At 41.3% G+C, this 24,521-nt stretch overlaps 1 protein-coding gene across 1 annotated transcript in view; it reads left to right on the top strand.

Moving 5' to 3' along the window:
- The first annotated feature begins 22,656 nt into the window (after positions 1 to 22,656).
- Uri1 (URI1 prefoldin like chaperone) overlaps positions 22,657 to 24,521 on the top strand; it is a 65,665-nt gene continuing 63,800 nt past the window's right edge. Inside the window, exon 1 of the mRNA XM_046448165.2 lies at positions 22,657 to 23,071. Coding sequence (XP_046304121.1) covers positions 22,973 to 23,071 — 99 coding nt within the window. The 5' untranslated portion in view covers positions 22,657 to 22,972. The remainder of the gene's footprint in view (positions 23,072 to 24,521) is intronic.

The following is a 24,521-nucleotide window of genomic DNA, read 5'->3' as shown; positions in this document are numbered from 1 at the left end:
CTCAGCAAAAGTGAGGCACTAAGCAACTCAGTGAGACCCTGTCTCTAAATGAAATACAAAATAGGGCTGGGGATGTGGCTCATTGGCCAAATGTTCCTGAGTTCAATCCCCATAACACCCCCCAAAAAATTAATCCTTGAGTGTATATCTTTTTAAGAGTCTGTGTGACAAATGGAGAATCACATGAAGCAAATCTATTGCACACTGAGTAAGATGGATCAAGGTTGTGCACTGGTGCAGTTTTTTGGGTTGAGAACTGAACTAGCTGCTTTTTTCCCCTCCATGAAATACTATTTTTGTTTCTTTGTAGTGCTGAGGATTGAACCCGGGGCCTTGAGCATTTTGTGCATCCTAGGCAGGTGCTCTACCATTGAGCTACATCCGCAACCCTGGAACAATATTTTTACTTGGAAGATAGGCTTGACCCATTAAACTTTGTCCATTCAGACTTGGTTATTTAACAGAGATTTCCTTAAAGATGAACAAAAGGAGCTTGTCACTTCAAGGAAAACAACTGGCAGTACGTGTTGCCAATGATAAAATTCAGGCTTTCAAGTTGAACATTAGAATTTTGGGAAACTTTGTATCTGCCACCATGAGCTTGACAGCTTCTCAATATTTAAAGACTTTTCTGATGATGTTAAATATCAATGGTGATGCTAAAGAATGTGATTTTTTTATATTGTATAATAAAATTGACTTTTGGAAGCTTTGCGTAACTTAGTAAATCAACATTTTCCAAATGACTAATGCATGAGGTTACAAAACCAACTCAAAGTGCAAGACAGAGCTTTCAAAGCAGCATCTGGGATGTAAAAAGGGAGAAACAGGATCTCTCACATTAAAAAAAAAAATCAACAACAAAAAAAGGCAGGGAAACTATAAAGTTTTTCTTGAACCTATTAAAGAGCAACTAAGTAGCCCAAAATTTAAGAATAGGTTCCTCCAAAGAAAAAAGGAATGTGAGCACTAACTAGCTCACCAGTAGCACAGCATAAGAAGAGACTCCAGATACCATGCAAGAGAAAAAAATGGCTATAATTTTTAGCAAAGTGCTAAAGCCTGAGTGAATTAATGTAAGAGTATAGAACTCTTGAAACTGCAGACTCAAGAAGAGCTTCCATATACTTGCTGTGAGTTCTTATGAGAAAAATCAAGGGCAGAGAAGGAAGCTAGAGAAAGCCTCCCTCGTTGATAGAGGCCTGGATGATAAGATTGACCTCTGTCTTAGTCCATATTCTGTTGCTATGATGAAATACCTGAGACCGTATGATTTATAAAGAATAAAGACTTATTTAAAAGTTCATGATTCTGGAGGCTGGGAGTTTAAGAACATGATTCCTCATAACATGATAGAGGGCAATACAAGACAGAGTAAGCATGCTTGCTGAGTTCTGCCTTCCTCTTCTTATAAAGTTATGAAGGCCATCAGGGAGAATCCCATCCTCATGAGCTCATCTAATTTTAATTACCTTCAAAAGACACATCTCCAAATACCATTAAAATATAAATGTGGGGATTAAACTTCTAACAGATCCACGTTCCAGAGACACACTCAAACTGTAACAGTCACTTTGGCAAGGAAGACATAAAACACTGTCTGGAAGTTTCTTCCCTGCTCTCTGTGGAATGAAAACCACAATCACTAAGATGGCCTTCCCTCTGAGACCCAAGGGCATAGGAAGCATCAAGTAACAAACACCAGTAGTCATCTGCTGGTGGGGAGGCAGAGGTGGGGAGAGAGAGCTACTTTGAGGTGTGAGGGCAAAAGGGAAGGCCAAAAGCTGAGAATGAAGAAAAAATATCAAGAAAGGCTCTTATATCATGCAATCCCCACACTAAGCACAGGGTAATTCTGGAGGAATTAGAACCCAGATGCTGACAGAAATCAGGGCAACAACAAAACCCAAATCCACATAGACTAGTGACTGGATTGCCTCAACTTCCTTCTGCTAAGCAGAAGAGGAGGAATGCCCATCTCCAGACATGCCTACTGTTTTCCACAGGTTCCTATACAAAATGTCCAGCACTCAATCAAAAATTATGAGACACACAAAAATGCCAGAAAAAAACAACACAATATCGAGAAACAAAACTATCAACAGACTAGACTTTTAGGCCCACTAAAAATATCTTAACAAAATTAAGGAAAAATGAAGACTTTTGCAGACAAACATAAGCAGAGAGGATTTAATACTAGCAGTCCTTCATTATAAGAAACGTTAAGGGAAGTCCAGGCAAAAGGAATATGGCATTGCCATATGATAGAAAATATATGTGGTATTTGTGTCCATTCTTGGTGCACAGCTCCTAAATCCCTTGGAATGTTCTAAGTCATAGAACTGTCTTGTTATTCATAATGAGCCTTTTAAAAATCATACCTGAGTTTAAGTTAATGAGGTAACTTAAGATGGGGCCTCTAAGTTGGGACTGGTCACTAGAAAGACCTAGTGGTTAGAGGGCTGGAATATTTAGGCCCATCCACCAATCTCCAGGGAGGGGAAAGAGGGTTGGCAGTTGAGCTCTGCAAAAATTCTTGAATAAAAGTCAGGGAGCTTCCAGATTGAACACATTAAGATGCTGAGAGGGTGGGTACCTGAAAAGGTCATGAACATTCCACACAATCTCCCTCCCCAGGATGTCTTGCCCTATGTGCACCCTTCCAATGGCTGCTCCTGAGTTGTATCCTTTATCATAAACCAGCAAATATACTATTATCCTGAGTGGTTCTAGAAAATTATAGAACCTGAAGGGTGTCATGGGGAATGATCCTGCATCTGTCGTCAATGGAACAGAATGTTTGCACCCTATTTGCATTTGTGGATGGTTTTGTGGGACTGATCCCTTAAGCTGTGGAGTCTGTGCTAATTCTAGCAGTTAGTGTCAGAACTGAATTGAACGTTTGGTCATATCCTGTTGGTGTTGGAGAATCCAACAGGTATGGAAACATACCACATATTTTTTTGTCAGAAAGAACCTCAGAGGTGCCAAACAGAAACATGAATACACTTGAAGATCTGCTAAGAAATAAAGAACATTGGGAAATGTCAAGATGAAGGTATGTGTAGAGGACTTTTTCTTCCTATTTTTAATCACTTAGAAGATAATTGACTACCTATGCTATTCTTTAAGAATAGTAGCAGTTTGTTAAGACTTTGTAGCACAATATAAAAGTAAAATGTTAAACAATACTCATCATATAACAATCTTCATAGTGTATAATAGGGGAGGGAGAAATTGAGAGCATACTCTTGTAAGGTTCTCACATTATAAGTGAAATTACAATATTATTTGAGGGTAGACTGTAAATTTTAAGTAAATTATTAAAATTTGAGTTAAAGCTCAATGGTAGAGCACTTGCCTTGCTCAAGAAACTGGGTTCAATTCCAAGCACTGAAAAATAAGTTTAAAAGAGGCGTAAATTATAAGGAATAATACATAAAAAAAGGAATTAAAAACTCAAACCAAAAGCAGATAGAAAAAGAAGGAAGGGAAAAAAATCAAAGACTAAGTAGAGCAAATAGAAAATAACTAGCAGGATGGTAAATTTAAACCTACATATAGGGACATCATTCAATGGTTGCCTGTTTTTGATTTCCGTATAAATGGTTTTACCTTCTAAATATCCTAGTTGACTTTCTATTTTCTTTATTATTATTATTTTTGTTATTTGTTCTACTTAGTTGTACCCAACATCAGAATGACTTTGTTTTCTTTCTTCAATAATATCACTGATTTTTTTTTTAATTTGGAAGGCTATATATTTATTTAACTGTGACATTAGGTAAGTAACACATAAGTTATGATTTCATGGATATTATTGCAAAGGCTAAATTTTTACAGTAAGACCATAAGTTGATTTAAATAAAAATATCAAGTAAATGTTAGGTGGCAAGAGGATATAGCAAAACAAACCAAACAGGAAAAAAAAAATTATAATGAGAATGGCGAAATCTCAGGAAATATGGTTTTAATAAAAACAGATACATTCACAATTGTTCTAAGTTTTTGGAACAGATCTGCCCTGGTGTGGTCCTTTATGGTCCCAGGCATTGTGTCACAAGCTCTTTCTGGGCACAAGGAAAAGGTGATTGGATCCCTGCTCACTGCCAGCTTGCTTCAGGACACTTTCAGTCGGCCAGTTTGGTGGCCTCTTGCCTCCCTGGTCTGTGTTCACCGCCGGAGATTTCCCCTAGGCTTGGCTCTTTTCCCAGTATTTCAATGTCTTTACATCCCAGCTTGGATCAAGCTGGCTTTCCAGTTCCTGTCCCCAGCTCCACTTACCCTCAGGTGGTATATTACGTTACTGGCCTGAATCCCTTGCCTCTCCTTTTATCCACATCCTCTGGCACAAAATTCTCATTCTGACTCTGGGCCTATGTTGGCCAATAGAATGAGGATGAAGTGTGCTGTTGGAGAGCCCTGTATATCTGTTTACTCTCTTGTGCATTTCCGCTGTCTCCAAGAGAAGAACAAAACCTATCAGAAGGAGGATGAGATGTATGGAGCAGAGGTGCACCAGCTAAGGTGCTTCAGATAAGCATAGCCTACAGCAGGGCTCCAGGCCATCCACAAACTCATAAAGAATAAGAGGTTATCATTCTTTTAAGCCATTAATCTTTGGAGAGTGGTTTGTTACATGGCCATAGCTGACTGATGTGTGGACACAAAGCAATGCCTGATTCCTACCCTTGTTCAGTGGCTGCACTCTACCTAGACTTAGAGCAGGAAATGATTGCACGAGTGGAATCATGCATTTCTATATTTTCACAAGCATGCCCCACGACTGGGCCAGTAATATTACCCTGGCTTGTACTGGAGGAGGTACAGAGGGTAGACAGAGTCCAGGAAGCTGTAGTAGCTCTCTCCCACAGACTGAATGACTTCTCACAGTCTAACTCTCAGAGGATGGTCCTGCTAGCTGGACAAGAACTCAGGCAGGATGAGATCTAAGGGTGATCCCATCCTGGTGGGCAGAGGCCTGGGCCTGTGTCCCTGCTCATGACAGAGAACCGGAATCCTCATGTCTGCCAAACTCTAAGTCTCTTTCTTACATTACAGATGGGGATTCTTTTCACCTTCTTTCCAGCCTACTCCCAGTGCTAATATGGTTCTTCCTTTCAAGGAAGTCTTGCTCCCAAGTTTTGGCTTTCACATTGGTGAACTGAAGCTTGATTGTGTTACTGATTTTTGTCTGTTAGCGAGGGTCTTGGAGGCTCTTACTTTAGCCACGTGTGTTAGGGTTCTCCAGAGAAACAGAGCAGGTTCTATATAGACATACAGAAATAGATACATAAGAGGGGATTTATTATGAAGTTTGTCTCAGCAATTATGGAGGCTGAGAAGTCCCACAATATACCATATGCAAAGCCAGGAAAGCCAGCGGTATAATTCAGTCTGAGTCAGGAATTCCAGTGTCCAAGGACAGAAGATGGATGTTCCGGCTCCAGAAGAGAGTGAATTTGCCCTTCCTCTGCCTTTTTATTCTATCTGGGTCTTCAATAAATTGGATGATGCCTGCCAATATTGGTAAGGGTAGATTTTCCTCGTTAATTCTCCTGATTCAAATGCTAATCTCTTCTGAAAATTCCCTCATAGTCAGCCCCAGAAATAATGCTTTACCAGCTATGTAGGTATCACTTAACCCAGGCCAAATTGACACCTAAAATTTACCATCACACCACTCATTCACAAATTTTGAATGAGTGCAGACTCATCTTCTGTACCGTCTCTACTAGTTTCTCAGTGGACTGAGGCCAAGTTATTTTAGGGTGGAGAGATCCTCACTATTGCTCTACTTACTGGCTATAGAAACATATATGTGGAGTGGAGGGCATTTTGTTACATTTTTAGACACCAAGCTTCTACTCCTGATCTTAAAAACCCTTTGATTTCCATCTGAGAAATTCTCTACCATTCACTGTAGGAACCAGAAGCCATCCTCTCCTGTCCCTTCAGGTAACCAGGAGTTGGACCAGAGCTCAGTGAATCAGACTCTGTCCTGTAAGCAAGTGATGCAGGGGCCAAAGAGATAGCTGGGATGCTCCTGGCACTGATGCTGCTGCAGCAGCGTGCTGACCAGATCACGTTTGTGGGAACCAGACTATGGTTCAGTTATTAGGTTTTTCAAGGCTCCCAGGAGGTCTGCCTGCCCTCAGCCTCCTGCCAACCCCCTCCAGCTAATCCCTCTTGGTTATACAGAGACAACCTCCAGTTCTTGTAGCTACAAGGCTCACAAGGAAGAAATGTTTTGGTTAATAATTGTTCACATGTGTTGTTAGTAAGGTTTGCACCACTGTGACCAAAATACCTGGCATAGAAATACTTAGAGGAGAGAAAACTTATGTTGGCTAATGGTTTCAGAGGTTTAGTGCATATCAGCTAGCTTCTTTGCTCAGGGCCTGAGGTGAGGCAGAACATCATGGCCAAAGGGCTCGTGGCAGTGTTAGGAAGTAAGGGGCTCGGGTGGGAGGGGGGTAAGGAACCACAGGGATCCACCTCTTCCAACCAAACCCCACCTGCCTACAGTTACCAGCAGTTTGTTCATTCAAATGAGGTTGGACTAAGTAGGTTACGGTTTTCATGATCCAATAATTTTACCTCTGAATATTTCTGCAGTAACACAGGAGTTTTTAGAAGATATCCCACATTCAAACCATGTGTATCAATTAAAAATTATAATAGTTTTGGAGTATGCTCCCATACTAGGTCCCAACAGAGTCACACTAAAAAATTAAAATGGAATCATTCATACTAAAGTTCCACATCATCAAACTGAAACTTAAGTTATTTTCTACCTTCTGAGAAATTAAGAGACATAGTAACCAGATATCCCAAACAGGCCAGTTTCATTCAGCTTAATTAATGAAATTCCTTCTGCTTTAATTCTTATGGGGAAAAAAAAAGAAACCCTGAATAACCTTATGTTAACTAGATTTTGTTTTTGCTTTTGTTCCCCCCCCCCCGCTGTGCTGGGGATTAAACCCAGGCCCTTCCTCTTAATGGGCAAATGTTCCACCACCAGTAGCAAGTGCTCTACCACTAATCCCAACCAGTTACTTTCGTATTGTTCTGTCTTCCTGTCCCTATCTCACAAGGAAAATAATTTTAAAATGACCAATCCACTCTTGGTTCTTTGTTTCTGCTTTCTTTAATCCTTCTCTGTCTATAAATCTCTTCTGCTCAGATCATTGAAATACTTATTCTATTTTATGGAATGAAGTATTGTCTGAGTCCAGAATAGAGCTCCCCCCCACCCAGCCAATTAAGATCTTTAAACTTAATCGCTTTGTTGTAATTTTTTCTTTTGACACATATAAGTCTGTTTTTGTTTTTCATTTGAATTTCTAGTTCCTTCTGGGCAGGCACTCTTTATCCCCTCAATCCTGAGTCTAGTACTTAGCATCCAGCAGAATCTCAGGCAAAGCAGGGCCTGGCTGAGTGGCAGGGGACACTGTCCAGAGCGTGAGTTCTTGAGTGTGAGGCTCAGCCTGGAACCTACTCCCTGTGGCAGCTTGGCATAGGCCCATGGCATCTTTACTCTGGCTCTGCATCTATAAAGTAGATGAAGTGATTTCCCTCCCTCCAGACCTCAGGGCTCTGTGAGGTAACAATGAATGAAGGATGTGAAAGCTTTGCAGAGAGGCTGACTCATCCCCAGTAAAGGATGAGTCTTGCTTCAAGGAGGAGATTCAAACAAAGGGACAACTGGAATATATAACTCAGGTAGTCACACATGGCCCTGAACTCAGAAAGATTCCATGACTGATGCATGTTATGCTGTTGGCACTTTGAAAGTCTTAATAATGTTTGAACAAAGAGTTCTGCATTTTCTTTTTCTTTTTTTTCCACTGGACACTGCAAATTATGTCATCAGATCTGTTTAAAATACTATATGACCTAAAATGATACTGGACCCAGAATGCACACTGGATGAGTTCACTTAGATACAGTTTAGAAACAAATGACATTAATCCAGAGGGTTAGAAATCAGGATAGTGGTTACCAGGGCTGGGGTAGGGAAGGGACAGGGGATGGTGAACATAAAGGGATGTGGAAAGGCTTCTGGGACTTTAGAGATATTCTATTTCTTGATGTGGGAGCTGTTTATTTTTATTTTTTTATTTTTTTGATATTTTATTTTAGCTGTAGCTGGACACACTACCTTTATTTATTTATTTTTTTATGTGGTGCTGAGGATCGAACCCAGCACCCCTCACGTGCTAGGCGAGTGCACTACTGCTGAGCCAAGACCCTAGCATGGGAGCTGTTTATGTAGTTGTGCTCAGTTTCTGAAAATTCATCAAGCCATTCCCTTAGGATTCCAGCACTTTTCTGTCTCTATGTTATACTACAATATTAAATGAAAAGAAAATAAGCGAAAGGACCTATGTGTGGTGAAGGGAAGTCTAAGGTGCTGTGATTGACTCTCCTGGGGCTTGATTGACTTTTCTGGAGGAGGGGTTTGAGCAAAGTCCTCAAGGAGGATCAAGAAGTGGAATATGGGGATTGGGCCTGTTTCTTGCAAAGGGATGGTGTTCATGTGGGCAGTTAGCTAGCGAATACATGGCGCTGGAGAGCATCTGTTTGTATTGAGACTGGCTCTGTCTTGCAGATTGGATAAGAGACTCAAAGACCAGTCTGCTGACCATGAACTCTATCCTCCAGGCAGAAGAAATCGTTTGAACCATGATTGGTTCCGAGTTTGAGATTTCTGCTGCAGAGTAGATGGTAGGCTGTATGGGAGACAGTGAGGAGACCACTGGAAGTCAGGTGAACTGTGATGTTATCTTGGGCTTGGGAGTATAGAGAAAGGAATGAATACAGGAAATTCCTTTTTCAAATGGTACATGTGGTGGTTTTAACATAGGTCCACAAATTCTTTGACATTTGTCCAATCAAGATGAAGTTTAATTCCCTGTCTCTTGAATATGCACTGGCCTTAGTTGTTTGCTTCTAATGAAGAGAATGAGGCTAAAATGATGGTATGTGATTCAAGCTAGATTAGAAAAGACAATATCACTTCCATTTGGCTCTCCCTTAGAACCTAGCTGCCACGTTGTAAGAAAGCCCAGGCCATAAAGAAAGACCACACTCAGATATTCTGATATGTACATGAGGAAATTTCCAAAATGAGAACAGTGGCCTGAAACTCATAGAAATCTGCCTGGCTGACCCCATCAACTTTCAAAATTGTGATATTTGCCACTAAGTTTGGGTGATTTGTTGGCAGCAAGAAAATAGCCGCCTTGACTATTGAGTAGAATCACCAGAGAAGCTTAAAAAATTCCAACACCAAGACCAGTCCCAAGCATTAATATTTGTTAGAGCTCCTGTTTGTGCAGCCAAGTTGACAATCACTGCTGTAGGCCAACCCAAGGGCTTTTAGCAGTGCAGAGGTTGGGCTGGTTAGATTCATGACATGATTTTCCCCTTCCCTTGCTTCCTCTCACTTGTGTCCATCTTCAGTACTTGACAGTATTTGCCATTTGTGTGGCAGAGACTTTGTCAGAGGTGCTTTAGGTATTTATTCTTTTTTGTTTTCCTCCACATTTTTTTTTTTATTGTGCATTATAGTTGCACATAATGGTGCAGGTATTTATTCTTAAAGCCAAGTAGGAGAATAGATCTGAAGGGGAAACAGGGAGGCCACAAAGGGCAGGAGTGAGAATGGTATGCCAGGTAAAATATAGAATGCCTCTTTACATTTGAATTTCAGATAAATCACTGATTTTTTTTGTATATGTATGTTCAAAATAGACTTAATTACATTAAAAATTTGTTGTTCATCTGAAATTTAAATTTATTTGGGTGATATTTATTTGCTAAATCTGACAAGCCTATGACACCAGCTCAAGGTGATAATTGGGGCTCATCTGGGGACGTTTGTGGACACCTGAGTCCTTCAACAGCAGGGTCAGAGGCACTTACTGAACTGTGTCTTGGCTCTACTGCTATCAACATCTTGTACACAGATTTTTGTGTTGACATAAACTTTCAAATCCATTCACAAATGCCTGCAAGTACAATTGCCAACCTGTATGGTAAGTCTGCATTTAACTTTGTAAGAATTCACCAAATTGTCTTCCAAAGTGCCTATACCATTTTTTTTTTCTCCACCAGTAATGAAAGAGAATTCCTGTTGTTTCACATTCTAGCCAGAAATTTTTTTGGATTGTATCCATTCTTGTAGGTATATTGTAGCACCTCATAGTTAAATTAATTTGCATTTCCCTGATGACAAATGATGCATTGTTTCATATGCTCATTTACCCTCTGTATTTCTTCTTTGGTGAAATGTCTGTTCAGGCATTTTACTCATTTTTAAATTGGGTTGTTTGTTTTCCTACTGCTGATATTTTAAAGTTCTACATGTATTCCGGATATAAATCCCATATCAGAGAGTGATTTGCAATTATTTTCTCCCAGTCTGTGGCTTGTTTTTTTTTTCTATTTATTTCCTTACCAATGTCTTTCCCAGAGCAAAAGTTCTTAAGTTTGAAAAATTTCAGCTTATCAATGTTTTTTTTTTTATTGCTAAACCCAAGGTCATACAGATTTTCTCTTCTGTTTCCTTCTAGAAGTTTTATAGGTATGAACTTTGCTTTTAAGTCAGTGATATCTTTTCAGTTCATGCAAGGTGTGAAAGTATATATAAAGGTTGGGATTCTTTTTTTTCATTTGGATGTATATCCATTTGTTGTATCTCTATTTGTTGGAAAGAACATTCTTTCTCCTTTAAATTGCACCTTTGGGGGAAAAATCTGCTGATTATACTTGTGTGGGTCTATTTCTGAGCTCTCTATTCTGTTGATTTCTGTGTCTGGTCTCTTTTCATCAAGACAGTCTTGTAGCTTTATAGTACTGTATTTTACTACAGTATAATTTTAAGATCAGGAAATGTATTTTTAAGGATCAGGGGGACCCACTTTAACAGACCTAAGAAGATAAGGAGATTTGGTGTAAAGGGACAAGGGATTTAAGTGAAAAACCAGCCTCTACCTCAGAGCAAAGCCTGTCCAAGGAAGGGACATTACCTTTGTCCTTGGAAAAACCCACAGAGCACTCCTAGGCACATTCCCACCCTGCTAAGTTGTTTATCTACAAATAACAGGAGAGATCTGCTGCACCAGGTGTCCCTGACTCAGTCAGGCTAGGTAGGGATCCATAGCAACCCCCTAGCAGCCACCAATCAGCATGAGACAGGGAAATACCTGGGATGCCAGATGACCCTCCCAGTAGTTTATGGTGGTTGATAACATGCTGGGAAACCATGTAGTTCAGCATGTACACCCCTCTTGGCTTAAACCAATCAGTTCAAATGAATACCCCTTTTGTACTGACCAATCACCCCTACCCAACTTGTTCCCGCCAGTGAATGTGCTAATCATGTTTTAGAGTTGTTATTTGATTTTCCTGCGGTGTGTGATGATTTGCTAAGAGATGCTATGATGTATGTGAAGTCCCTGACTTCTCCAAAGAATGTATAAAACTGCTGCAAACCCTGGGCTTGGGGCCTCTCAGCATCACCAGTTGCTGTGTGTGCGCGCAGAGGACCGAGCTAGCTCGCAATAAACACCTCTTTGCTGTTTACATCGATCTTGGGTCTCTGGTGGTCTTTTGGGGGTCCCGAATTTGAGCATAACATAAGGAGAGCCACAGGCCCAGCAGATTACCTTCTCTCCCCAGAGTAGTGGTGGCCTGAGTCAGGAGCAGCCAATCCCGTTGAGTCATCCGGAAGCTGGTTGCCAGGGGCCCACTGTGCCTTCCCTGCATTTGCTTCACAATTCCCACTCTACAGGGTTCTCTCAGTACCTCTGGTCAGAGCCTTAGCCTGCCCCCAACATGGATTTGTCACAAACACCACAGATCTGTGTTTTGGCTATACAAGCTTTTAGTTTATTTTTTAAAGTTCGACTAGTTGCCAACTGCCCCAGTCTGGCTGCAGGAAACTAACGGGGAGGGGTGGGGGGTGACTTGTGAAGATTGATACAGCAGGAGTGGGAGCCGTTTATTGTAGGACAGGAGGGGTATATATACATAACTGAATACACAGCTTAACTTAATTAACATAAACTAGATACAGCAGTCAACCAATAAGGAATCATCATCTTAATGATTACACACAGCTTAACTTAGTTGACATAATCTAGACACAGCAGTCAGTCATTAAGGAATCTATCATCTTAATGGCTAGCTGGTGTTACTTCACAAACCACTCCCTCTGGCAAAATGCCAGGCGCCATCCTGACTTGTTTACGGACCCTAACAGCCAACTGCTGTAGTTTGAATATTGATTGTGTCCTCAAAAGTCCATGTACTGAAGGTCTGGCTCCCAGGGTGGCCCTAGTGGTGGGTATTGTGGACCTTAGGAGGTGGGGCCCTATGAGAAGTCTTTAGGTCATTGTGACATGCCCTTGAAATGGGGATTGTGGGACCACAGCCTGGTTCAGGAGGTGAGTGGTGGTCTCTGGTACACACTCCATGATGTGTGGTCCTTACCAGAGGTCAGAAGAGATGGAGACTCTGAGCTAAGCAAAACTTTTAAGCCTTTTAAATCTTATAAGCCAGACATTTCTCTATATAAGGTATGTAATTTGGTTATCGGTGTGTTAGGTTGCCAGGCTTACCATAACAATTTACCACAGACTAGGTGACTTAAATTGCAGAAAATAATTTTCTCTCAGCTCTGGAGGTTAGAACTCCAAGATCAAGGTGTCTGCAGATCTGATTTCTCCCTAGGCCTCTCTCCTTGGCTTACGGTTCACCTTCTCACTGCAATCCCACGTGCTTTTTTCTTTATGCATGCACATGCCTCTGTACGAATCTTCACATCTTATAAAGATACCAAATATATTGGATTAAGATTCATCCATACAACCTCATTTTACCTTACTTTTTTTTTTTTTTTAAATGGGTACTGGGGATTGAACTACACAGGGGCAGTCAACCATTGAGTAACATCTCCTGCCCTATTTTTTTGAATTTTATTTAGATTCAGGGTCTTGCTGAGTGGCGTAGCGTGTTGGTTTTGGTGAGACTGACTTTGAACCCTCGATCCTCTCCTCTCGAGCAGCTGGGATTATAGAGGTACTCCACTGCGCCTGGCCACCTTAATTACATTTTAAAGGCCCTATCTCCAGTGACATTCTGAAGCATTGGGGCTTAGGATCAGAATATAGAGGGACATGACTAAGCCCACAACACCTGCTTTTTATTTTCAATCATTTTGTCTTTTGATCTAAAGTAGGTCTCCTGTAGACAGTATATAATCATTTTTAAAAATTCATTTTGCCAAAATCTGCCTTTTACTTGGACAGTTTAATCCATTTACACTTAAAGCTAACTGATAATGTACTTAATTCAGTTATTTGTTTTTCTCTTTTTTATGTTTTTTTCTTCATCAGTTTCTCTACTATGTCCTTTTTTGTATTTATTAGATTTAGATATACCATTTTAATTCTGATTTTTTGCTTGTCTGTATACTTTGTAGTTTTTCTCTTAGTGGTTACCCTGTGAATTACAACTAACATCTTGAATTTATAATATCTTAGTTTAAATAAGTTTAAATAAGTGTCTCAACACTATGCAAATCCTCTGCTTCAGAACGTCTCTGTCCCTCACTTCTCATATTGTTATTGTCCCAGACCACATGTCTATGCATTGTGTGCCCATTAATCTGGATTTACAATAATTAATTTTTGCATCTGTTTTTTGAATCCTAGGTGAAAAAAGTGGAGTTACAAACCAAACCTAAAATAATATTTTAAAAATATTTATTTAAGTAGTTACTGCTTTTGTCAGTGTTCTTTATTACTCATCATGGTTTTGAGTTACTGTATATTATTGTGTCATTTCAATTGAACATATTTGCTTTAGCAGTTAATGTGAGGCCATTCTAATAATGAACGCCCTTGTTTTTATTTTTCTTTTTTTGGGGGGTGGGGGGATACTGGGAATTGAACTCAGGGGCACTCAGTGACTGAGCCACATCCCCAGCCCTATTTTTTTTGTATTTTATTTAGAGACAGGGTCTCACTGAGTTGCTTAGCACCTTGCTGTTGCTGAGACTGGCTTTGAACTTGCAATCTTCCTGCCTCAGCCTCTGAGCTGCTGGGATTGAAGCATGCACCCAACACCCGGCTTCCCTCGCTTTTCTTATTTGGAAATGTTTTAATTTCTCCTTCATTCCTCCCCCCGCCCCACTTTTTGCTACAATATAATTATACATAACAGTGGGATTAATTGTTTCACACTCATGCATGTGTGCAATATAACAGTATAATTTGGTCAATTTTATTCCCTAGTACCTCCTCTCTTCCTCTATTCTACTGGCCTCCCTTCTATTTTCATGAGTTATCCTTCATTCCTTTTTTATTTATTTTTTCACTATTGGGGATCCAGGGCCTCTTGCATGCCAGCAGGCACTCTACCACTGAGCGATATAGGCTCCTATCCTTCATTCTTAAAGAGTAGTTTGTCTTATATAAAATTCTTGGCTGACAGGGTCCTCCCACTTTCCGTCAGGGCTTTAATTATTCTACTGCCTGCTGGTCTCCATGGTTTCTGATGATAAGTTTACTGTTAATCCTATTGAAGATTTCTTATACATAACAAGTTCCTCCTCTCTTGTTGCTTACAAGATTTTCGCTTGTCTTTGGGTTTTAAATATTTTTACTCTAATTTGCCTCCATATGGATCTCTTTTGAGTTTATCCTGCTTAAGTTCATTAAATGTCTTGGGTGTGTACATTTTTTTTTTTAAATATCTTTTAGTTGTCCATGGACCTTTATTTTATTTACTTATATGCAGTGCTGAGAATAGAACCCAGTGCCTCACACATGCTAGGCAAGCGCTCTATCACTGAGCCACAACCCCAGCTCCCTTGGGTGTGTACATTTATATCTTTCATCAAATTTAGGAACTTTAGCCAGGTGCAGTGGTGCACTGCTGGGTTTCTGTTCTCGAGACTAAAAGGCTCAGGGGTCACTCCAGGGGAACTGGGTTAATTGGGCTGCACAAAATAACCACACAAGAGGCACAAATACCTTTTTCTTTAGGGTTGCTGTGATGGCTCCTCTGACCTTAAGGGTCTGCAGGAAGAGAGAGAGAGAGAGAGAGAGAGAGAGAGAGAGAGAGACTCAGGTTTCAGGGGGCTGAGTCTATCTTCATGATGTCCACCATCAGCAGGTTGACTAACACCTGGGTAGGCCACACCCAAGGGCACAGTAAGAGAAGGGGACACATACAAGGCACTTCCATGGAACATTCTATCCTAAACAGGGCAAGGGGTTATATTACAAAGGAACAGGTGAGTGTAGATACACCCATGGGGCTGTAGCAAGACATGTCCGGACACGAAGACAGTCACTGGAACCCTAGAAGAGCAGCATGGGTGCCTGACACCACATGGCCCAGCAGGGGAGTTAACTTAGTCTCCCACAGTGCACACACGTTATCCCAGCGGCTTGAGAAGTTGAGGCAGGAGGACTAAGAGTTCAGTGAGTCTCAGCAACTTAGTGAGGCATTTAGCAACTTAGTGAGACCTTGTCTCTGAATAAAATATAAAAAAGGGTTGGGGATATGGCTCAGTGGTTAAGCAACACTAAGTTCAATCCCCAGTACCGGAAAAAAAAAAACAAACAATTTTTTAAGGACTTTTCATCCATTATTTCTTCAAAAAATTTGATGTTTTTCTGTCTTTTTCTGTCTTTCTTCTCTTGTACTTATGTTGGTAAGTTTGATGGTGTTCCACAGGTCTCCTACACTCTGTTAATTTTCCTTTCTCCTTTTCTTTTTCTGTACCATTATATTTTAAATCGCATTATTGTCAAGTATGCTGATTCTTTCTTCTTCCTGCTTAAATTAGCTTTTTGGCCTCTAAAGTGAATGTTTTTTATTTCAGCTGCTGTACTTTTCACCCCCAGGATTTCTACTTTGTTCCTTTTTATGATTTTAATCTCTTCATTGGCATTTTCTATTTGTTCATTCAGTCTCCTTGTGATTTTGTTCCGTTCTTTGTCTATGGTTTTCTTTAGCTTGCTGAGTCTACTTAAGACAGTTGACTTAATTAATGTCTTTGACAAATGTTTCCAAGTCTGGATCTCAGGAATGGTTTCTATATAATAATAATGATGATAATCATCATCATCATCATCATCATCCTTTTTTTTTTTTTGTGGGGCCAGGGCTTAAACCCAGGGTCTTGTGCATTCTAGGCAAGCACTCTGCCAATTGAGCTATATTCCCAGCCCCTACTGGGCTATTTTTCCTGTTTCTTTCTGTGCTGCTATAGTTTGGTTCCAGAATGTCCCCCAAAGGTCCAAGTCTTGAAGTCTTGGTTCCAGACATGCTGCGATTGGAAGGGAGTGCAACCTTTAAAGGTGGGCCTAGTAGGAGGTCTGTTGATCATTGGGGTGGTGCCCTCAAAGAGGCTCTAGCCTCTTTCCTCTTTCTTTTGCTCCCTGCATCGAGGGCAGGTGGTTTTGTTCTGCCATGCACTCCAGCCATAGTGTGCTGCCTGGCCACAGGCTTAAAAGCAATGGGGCCAGCTAATCATGGATTGCATTATCAGCTTTTGTTGCTAAGACCAGAATACCTGAGAAGAACAACTGAAAGGAGGAAGAGTTTATTTTAGGCTCACATTTTCAGAGATTTAGTCCATGGTCCTCTGATTCCATTGCTCTGGATCTGAGATAAGGCAGAAAATCACTCCAGGAAAGGTGTGGCAGGGGAAAACTGCTCATTTTCTGGTTCCCAGAAAGGGGATGGGCAGAGAGAGAGGGGGTAGGGGATATGCACAAAGAGCCAGGGACAAATATAATCCCAAGGTCATGCCCCCAGTGACTTACTTCCTCTAGCCATGCCCTACCTGCCACCTAGTAATTTGAATGGTCAAATTATTAATCCATCAAATTGATCAGTTCCTTCATTAGTTTATAGTTCTCACATCTAATCATTTTACTTGCATTGCTGAGTGAGCTTTTTGGGGGACTTTTATATCCAAACCATCCCGAACTTCTGAAACTTCGAGCCAAAGAAAACTTTTTATAAGTAGATTATCTCAGATGTTTGTTATCTTTATGGAAAGCTAATTGTTGTGGTTTAGATATGAAGGGGTCCCCCCAAAGCTCATGTGTGACATAATGCAAGAACTTCCAGAGGGGAAAAGATCAGGTTATGAGAGCCTTAACCTAATCAGTGGATTTTTTTCCACTGATATGGATTAAGTAACTGGGTGGTAACTATAGGAAGGTAGATTGTAACTGGAGGAAGTAGGTCACTGGAGCTGTGCCTTTCAGTTTTATATTTTGTCTGTGGTGAGTGAAAGTCTCTCTCTGTTTCCTGGTGCCTTGACTGACTTGCTTTCCTCCACCATGCCCTTGCACTATGATAATTCTACATCACCTGGAGTCCGGAACTATGGAGTCAGCCAACTATGGGCTGAATTTCTGAAACCATGATCCAAAATAAAATTTTCCTCCTCTAAATTGTTCTTGTTAGGTCTTTTGGTCACAGGGACAAAATGCTAACTAAAACACTAACACATATGCTTCATATTTCATCAAGAACTGGACATTTTGAGCATTATAATATATTAATGCCGGAAATCAGCATTAGCACTCATAAATTAATCAGCATTGTTAATTAAGTTGATCAGCATTAATTCTCACAAATTGCCAATTTTTGTTCGTTAAAGACTTCAGCCATCTGTTTAGTGACTTTTTTCAAATTATAATTTGCAAAGTATGTAGTCCTTGTTTTGTATGACCATTGAAATTTTTGTTCTATTATCTCAGCAGTTCAGTGACCTGACAAAAATTTTCTTAGATATCTGGTTCCACAATGGTATTCTTTCCATTTAAATCTTCTAGTAGATGTTGTTATGGGAAGCCAGAGAAGGATGAAATCAAGACAGAGGTTTTTTCACAGTCTTTCAAGGAAATGGCTAGACCAATCAAATGCACAAGTCCAAGTTTTTGGAGGATATGGATCTTATTGCCTACCTTGACATCACTCAGGCACTCTAAGAACACCATTCCTACAGCTCCATGGTAGGGCTGGGGCTGAAGAGTGGCATGATTTACATCTTATTCTACTGTTCTCTTAGAAACAATAGCAGACTCTTTCTTGATCAGGCATTCCGCTGGGTGTTTATAAGGGTCTGATGACAATTCCAGAGTTTCAAAATAGTTGATTCTGAGTGTTTGTGTGTTCCCAGCTAATGACTTTTTTTTTTTAATAAAGAGAGAGAGGGAGAAAGAATTTTTTTTTTAATATTTATTTTTTAGTTTTCGGTGGACATCTTTTATTCTATTTTTATGTGGTGCTGAGGATTGAACCCAGGGCCCCTGCGCATGCCAGGCAAGAATGCTACTGCTTGAGCCACATCCCCAGCTAATGACTTTTTAATGAATAGAATGATCCTTTAGAGTTTCCTGCTGTGCTTTTTTTTTTTTTTTTTTTTTCACAGTCACTTTCAGTTGAATTTCTATCACTATAATCTGAGAGGTAGTAAAATCTAGGCCCCATGCTTAGTGCTATGGATTTTACAGTTTTGAGGAAGATTTCATCTCTACCCTTTGGGGGAGAGATTGACACATACAGGAAAAAAAAAACCCACATAGTTAAGGAATAAAGTGATCAAACTTATCCAAAAGGATGTTGAGGGGACCATTTTCTTCTGACATCGGGAGTAAGAATGAATCTTTGGCAAAAATTGTCAGCATTTCCTCCAAGGTCTGTGGCTCTCCATGAGTCAAAGATCCATAAATAGGGTTGGTGCTGGTCTTGGTCATCTCTTGTCACTCATGCCCAGCAGGGGGCCTGCTACTTGGAAAGGGGGCCAACAAATACTTTCTGAAATTAGCTTTTTTATTTATTATTATTAAAAATGTTTTGGGGTAGCTGACTTCCCCTGGGTAACTGATTATTATTTGAAGGATTCTAGAAGACTAAAGCCATTATCTGTGGGCTTTTATATTTGTGATGGGTCTTTATTAGGAAAACTCTGGGGCAGGCATTGTTCTAATATTCTTTGTAAAGATGAATGAAGTTCAGAGAGGGTTGAGGTTCTTGTCTAAGTCTTCTCAGCAGATAAGTGGCAGAGATGGGACAAGAACTTTGTTCTGAGAGTCCGAGTTCTTTTTCTGCCACACTTGACATTCTTATATTAAATGAAACATTTAACACAGCCTGGTTTGTTTTCTGCTGTTCAAATAGAACATCTGGTGGGTCTGCATTTGGTACTTAGCAGGAGACCACAAAGAAGAGTCTTGGAAAAGGCTGAGGCAGCATGATAAGGCCAGGTTCTCTGGTTTAGTGAAAGCACATTGAATGTCTTCTAAGTCCTTTCCCTAATGGATAATCAAATGGGGACAGAGGATAGCTGATCATTTTAAAGTGATAAGCAAGCGCTATGAAGAAAATGTAAACAGTGAGGTAACAGTGGATGCTTAGAGGAGAAGGGAGGGGTTTCTGTGGAAAGAATATCAGGAAAGTTTCTTTATTTGAACTGAGGCCTCAGTGAAGAAAAGTCACCAATAAGGTAAAGATCTGGGAGAAGAATTGCAGATAGAACTAGAAGAGAAAGTAGGCCCAAATCTCCATCATGTTGGGAACTGAATTCCTCAACAAGCCTCCTATGGTGCAAGGAGTAAAATCAAGAATGGATAAATGGGATGGAATGAAACTAAAAAGCTTCCTCACAGCAAAGGAAACAAATCAAGAATGTGAACAGAGAGCCTACAGAATGGGAAAAAAAATCTTTGCTACCTGCACCTTAGATACAGCATTAATTTCCAGGATATGTAAATAACTCAAAAAAACTTAACACCAAAAAAAAAAAAAATCAATAAATGTGCAAAGGATATATAAATAACTCTGCTGAGAGCCATAGCTGAGTCGGAATGACGAACGGCATTTTTGCCAAAACAGAGTGGTTGAGAGGCCAGCAAGCCACTGAGATGATAATGGTTATGTTAAACTGTGTATTCAATTGCATATTAGACCCCTGCTATCAGCCTTGGCCTGCTACTTTGGAGTTCTGGAGGGGATTCCTGGAGAGTTCCCTTTGGTTGGGGAAGTGCAGGAGGAGGGATTTTCCAGAGGAGGGATTTCCAGTTGATGTGGTGTGTTCCTGGAGGAGCCGCATGGCGTTTCGGGGAATTCCTGGGGAGCATGTATGGAGTGTGCTGGTGGAGTTCAGAAATAAAGTTTGTTCCTGCTTCAATGGCTCGTGATTTGTACCCAGCCAGACTGCGACATAACTCAAAAAACTTAACACCAAATAACCCAATCAATAAATGGGCAAAGAATCTGGACACTTCACAAAAGAAGATACACAATTGGCCTACAAACATAAAAAAATGTGCAACATCTCCAGCAATTAGGGAAATGCAAATTAAAACTTCACTGATATTTCATCTCATTTCAGTCAGAATGGCAATTATTAAGAACTCAAGTAATAATAAATGTTGGTGAGGATGTGGGGAAAAAGGTCCACTCATACATTGCTGGTGGGTCTGCAAATTGGAGAAACCACTCTGGAAAGCAGTATGAAGATTCCTCAGAAAACTTGAAATGGAACCACCGTTTGACCCAGTTATCCCACTCCTTGGTTTATACCATCATCAAATCAGCATACCATAGTGACCTGGCCACGTCAATGTTTATAGTAGCTCAATTCACAATAGCTAAACTATGGAACCAACCTAGGTGCCCTTGAACAGATGAATGGATAAAGAAAATGTGGTATATATACACAATGGAATATTCCTTAGCCTTAAAGAAGAATGAAATTATGGCATTTGCTGGTAAATGGATGGAACAGGAGACTGTCATGCTAAGTGAAATGAGCCAAACCAAAAAAACCAAAAACAAACAACAACAACAACAAAAAACCCAAAGGCTGAATGTTCTCTCTAATATGTGGATGCTAACATACAGCAAGTGCAATGACCCTGTGGGAGTAATCAGTCTGGCATGTCTGAAGAAACATGGTATGGAGGCTTGCAAGGGGATAGGGAAGGTCAGATAACGCAAAATTCCATCAGGCTATCTGGATTTGATTCCAGTTGCAGTGGGAAGCCATGGAATGCTCTAACTCTGAGCATGATGTGATCTGATTACTTTAAAAGCTCACTCAGGCTATCGAGCAGAGACTAGATTGGGTGTGTGTGAATCAGATTGTCTTTGGCTGTTAGTGATAGTAAACTGCCTTGCTCAGCCAGAAGTCCAGTGGTAATGCAGACTTTAGAGTTGATTGATTCATCCCTGAATCAAATTCTGATATAATCAGGGACTCAGGTTCTGTTTCTCAGTTTTGCTGGCTAAAGACTGAACTTCATTCTGTGTTTTGGCCTTTTCTAGGTGGTCCAGGAGAGTTGTATGAAACACGCAGGGCTACTTGTTTTATATTTCTTAGCCAAGGAATATATTCTTTACAACTTTCCAAATAATTAGGAAGCATTTTCTCTGGAAACCTTTGTGTGATGTCACACACCCATTCCTGAATCAACCACTTCCAAGGAAAATGCATTACCCTTCCCCTGAAGCTAGGGGTGGGTCAGCTTCTCACAGACACAGGGCTATGTGATATACAGTTTAGCACCTCAAAGTAGAGTGGTAGGGTGAGCCCCTGCCCATGTCCATTATTGGAGCTAGTTTAAATAGAAGCAGTGATTCCGGGAAATAGCTACTAAGGTAGTTGAGGATGGAGAGATAATGGTGGTTCCGGAAGCACTTTGAAGAGTGGTTTTATTCTCACTATGCTTCAGAGGTAAGGATGGTTGGTCGTGCAGAGGGGAAGAGACAGGAATTAACACTTCCCCCAAATTGTCCTTGCTTTTTTCTTTGAAGCAAAGGGAAAAAGGTTGGAACTGGACTTCGGAGCTGGCCAGAAGAGAGAGAAGAGCAGGAGCAAGTACACACATCAGCTTGCAAACTCTGTATGCACCTCCCAGTCTTTTCCCATTTTACAACGCTGAAGGAACAGGACCCATCACTACTGTTAGGGATTGGAGCGGGATTAGGACAAGGTCAGTTCCATTCAGTAAGGTTAATCGGAGGCCTACTGTGTACAGAGGCTGTACAAAGGGTTAGAGGAGCAATAGGGCACTGTAGTTTTAAAATAAAAGGAAAAGTTCAGGCAAAGCTACTCTTGAAAAAACAATCTCTTTAATAGTCCGTATATGGTAACACTGTAATATTAGTGTAGCAGCTTAATATACATGAGGAAAAATTCGAATGTGTACAGTAATTAATGCATAAGCAAAATATAATTGTATATTTTAATTAATTAAAAAGACACAGGAAAGAGTTGAATTTACTAAAATTAAATGTTCTTGTGAAACAGCTTCAGTGAAACGAATTAAGCTCCTTCAGCCAGATGCAGCGCTGAACGACTGGGGCGCGGGGTGCGGGGGACACCAGGCAGTAAAAGGCTCATAGCTCTGAATACTGAGCCCGGACCTCCTAGAATGTAAGCTTGTCAAGGGCTGCAAACCCAGCGTAGTCTCGGAGGGGGCCAGCGAGCTCCGCGCGCCTCTGTACCACGTTCACTGCGGGGCGGGGCCTGCGTGGGGGAGCGCGTTCGCTTCCCGGCGTGCCGCGCGGGGCGGGGCGAGGGGCGGGGTCTGCGGGGGAGGTGCGGAGGAGGCGCGGCCGCCACGGGACTCCTGGCTGGGCCCGGCCACCCAAGAGTCGCCTTCCGCTCTCGGCTGCGGGCCTGCTGCTCCCAGCCCGCGGCGGCGGCGTTAGCGGGCGGCATGCGTGTGTGAGATGCGGCCGCGGGCAGTCCGGACGCGAGCAGCGGCCCCCGCGGCAGCGGCGAAGACAAGCGCGGCCTCCTCAGCGGCGGGCGCGCAGTGCATGAAGGCGAGCACGAGGGCTCTGGGCAGCAGCCGGCCACGCCGCCTCCATAAACACTTGTTTAGGACTCGTTCGCCCCGCTGAGGCCCCGGGTGCCCCGTTCATGGAGGCCCCGTCCGACTCCGAATCCCACGCTTCGGCCTCGGCCGCGGCGCCGTTGCGTGCCCCGGAGGTGGCGCGGCTCCGCGAGGAGCAGGAAAAGGTAACAGGCCGCGCTCCGGCCCCGGCCCTTGCCCCGCGCTTCCGCCTGTCGCCGCGGTCTCGGGAGGCGCCCGCGCCCTGCAGGTGCCCCGCTCCGGGTTCCGGGGGCTGGGGGCCGAGTCATCCAGCCGGCCTGTTCTGGCCTTTTTTGGGCCGCAACCCCTTGAGCAGGGCTCAGCTCTCTCCTGAGCCTGCACGCGAGAGGAGCACTGACTGGCTCTAGGCCTGGAGAGAAGTGTTGGGAGAAACTTTTGTCACGTGCGTTTGTTGTCTTTTGTCTGGAGCCCTTTGACCTTCGAGCAGCGGGGAGGGATGGGAAGGAGGGATGTGACAGTCTCTTTAGCTTGTACCTAAAACTGAGTTTTTGAGTTAAATGCGTGCAAAGAGTGCGTAGGAATATTTTTTTTTTTTTGGGGGGGGAACACTGTAAATGGAAGTGTTCACCTTTCTCTTTTTATATTGTTATTATCTAAATGTTGCCAAAATGTATTCTCTTTGTTGCTCATTATTTGATTACACATAGAAGTTTTACTATGTTTGTTTTGGTATGCTTCTTGAACAGTCTCAGTTTGGGTGGTTTAGTATTTGACAAAATAGAATGCCATTTTGTTAAATTTTAATTTGACTAGTATGATTAGTGAGTTTTAAACTATCAGGAAAGGAGAAAGTTTTGTATTTTTTTCTTTTTTAATTTTTTTTTTTTTTGTATTTGTAGATGGACAGCATGCCTTTATTTTATTTGTTTTTTGTATGCGGTGCTAAGGATCGAACCCAGTGCTTCACACGTGTTTGGCAAGTGCTTTACAACTGAGTCACAACCCCAACCCAAGTTTTGTATTTTCTAATTTTTGATTTTCTGTATAAAAAAGTTTACCCGGTTAATTTTATTTTTAAATCTGAAAATTTCTTGCGAGTTCTGTGGTATTTCAGGTGAATTCTGCCACCTGAAGTGTCTTGAAATTTTTGCTTTGAAAAGCAATATTTATGTAAAATGCCCCATGTCATTATTGTGAGAGAGTATCATGGATTGTAAAGGGTTAGGAAATTGCTTCAAAACTATGAAGACTTGAGAATCTTTTAATAAGGATCAGCACACCTTTTTTTCTATGGCATTTCTGAATAAAAATGACTGCTTACATAGATAAATATACTCAGGTACCTGGGTGGGGTTTTTCATAGAACCTTATTCCTGCTTTGTTTGGAAACCACCTGTTGGGCTAAACTGGAAATCATTCCTATTTTGTTCTTTTTTTTTTTTTTTTTTGCATTAGATTTCCTTTTGGAGGCCATTTTTTTCTAATACCATGTACCACTGTTGGGTTTTAAACTTGGTGACTTCAAGATAGGGGGAGGGTGAAAAATTCACCTACTTTAGTGTGTTTAAATTACAGGACATCAAAGCATCTTGATTTTTTTAAAAGAGGAAAATTGGAAAGAAGAAAGAAAGAACT

This window comes from Marmota monax, unplaced genomic scaffold (assembly GCF_021218885.2).
Source record: "Marmota monax isolate L192 unplaced genomic scaffold, Marmota_monax_Labrador192_F-V1.1 WCK01_AAM20220418_F8-fsc00101, whole genome shotgun sequence".
Classification (NCBI taxonomy): Eukaryota; Metazoa; Chordata; class Mammalia; order Rodentia; family Sciuridae; genus Marmota; species Marmota monax.
This window is presented reverse-complemented; position numbering and strand designations above follow the sequence as displayed.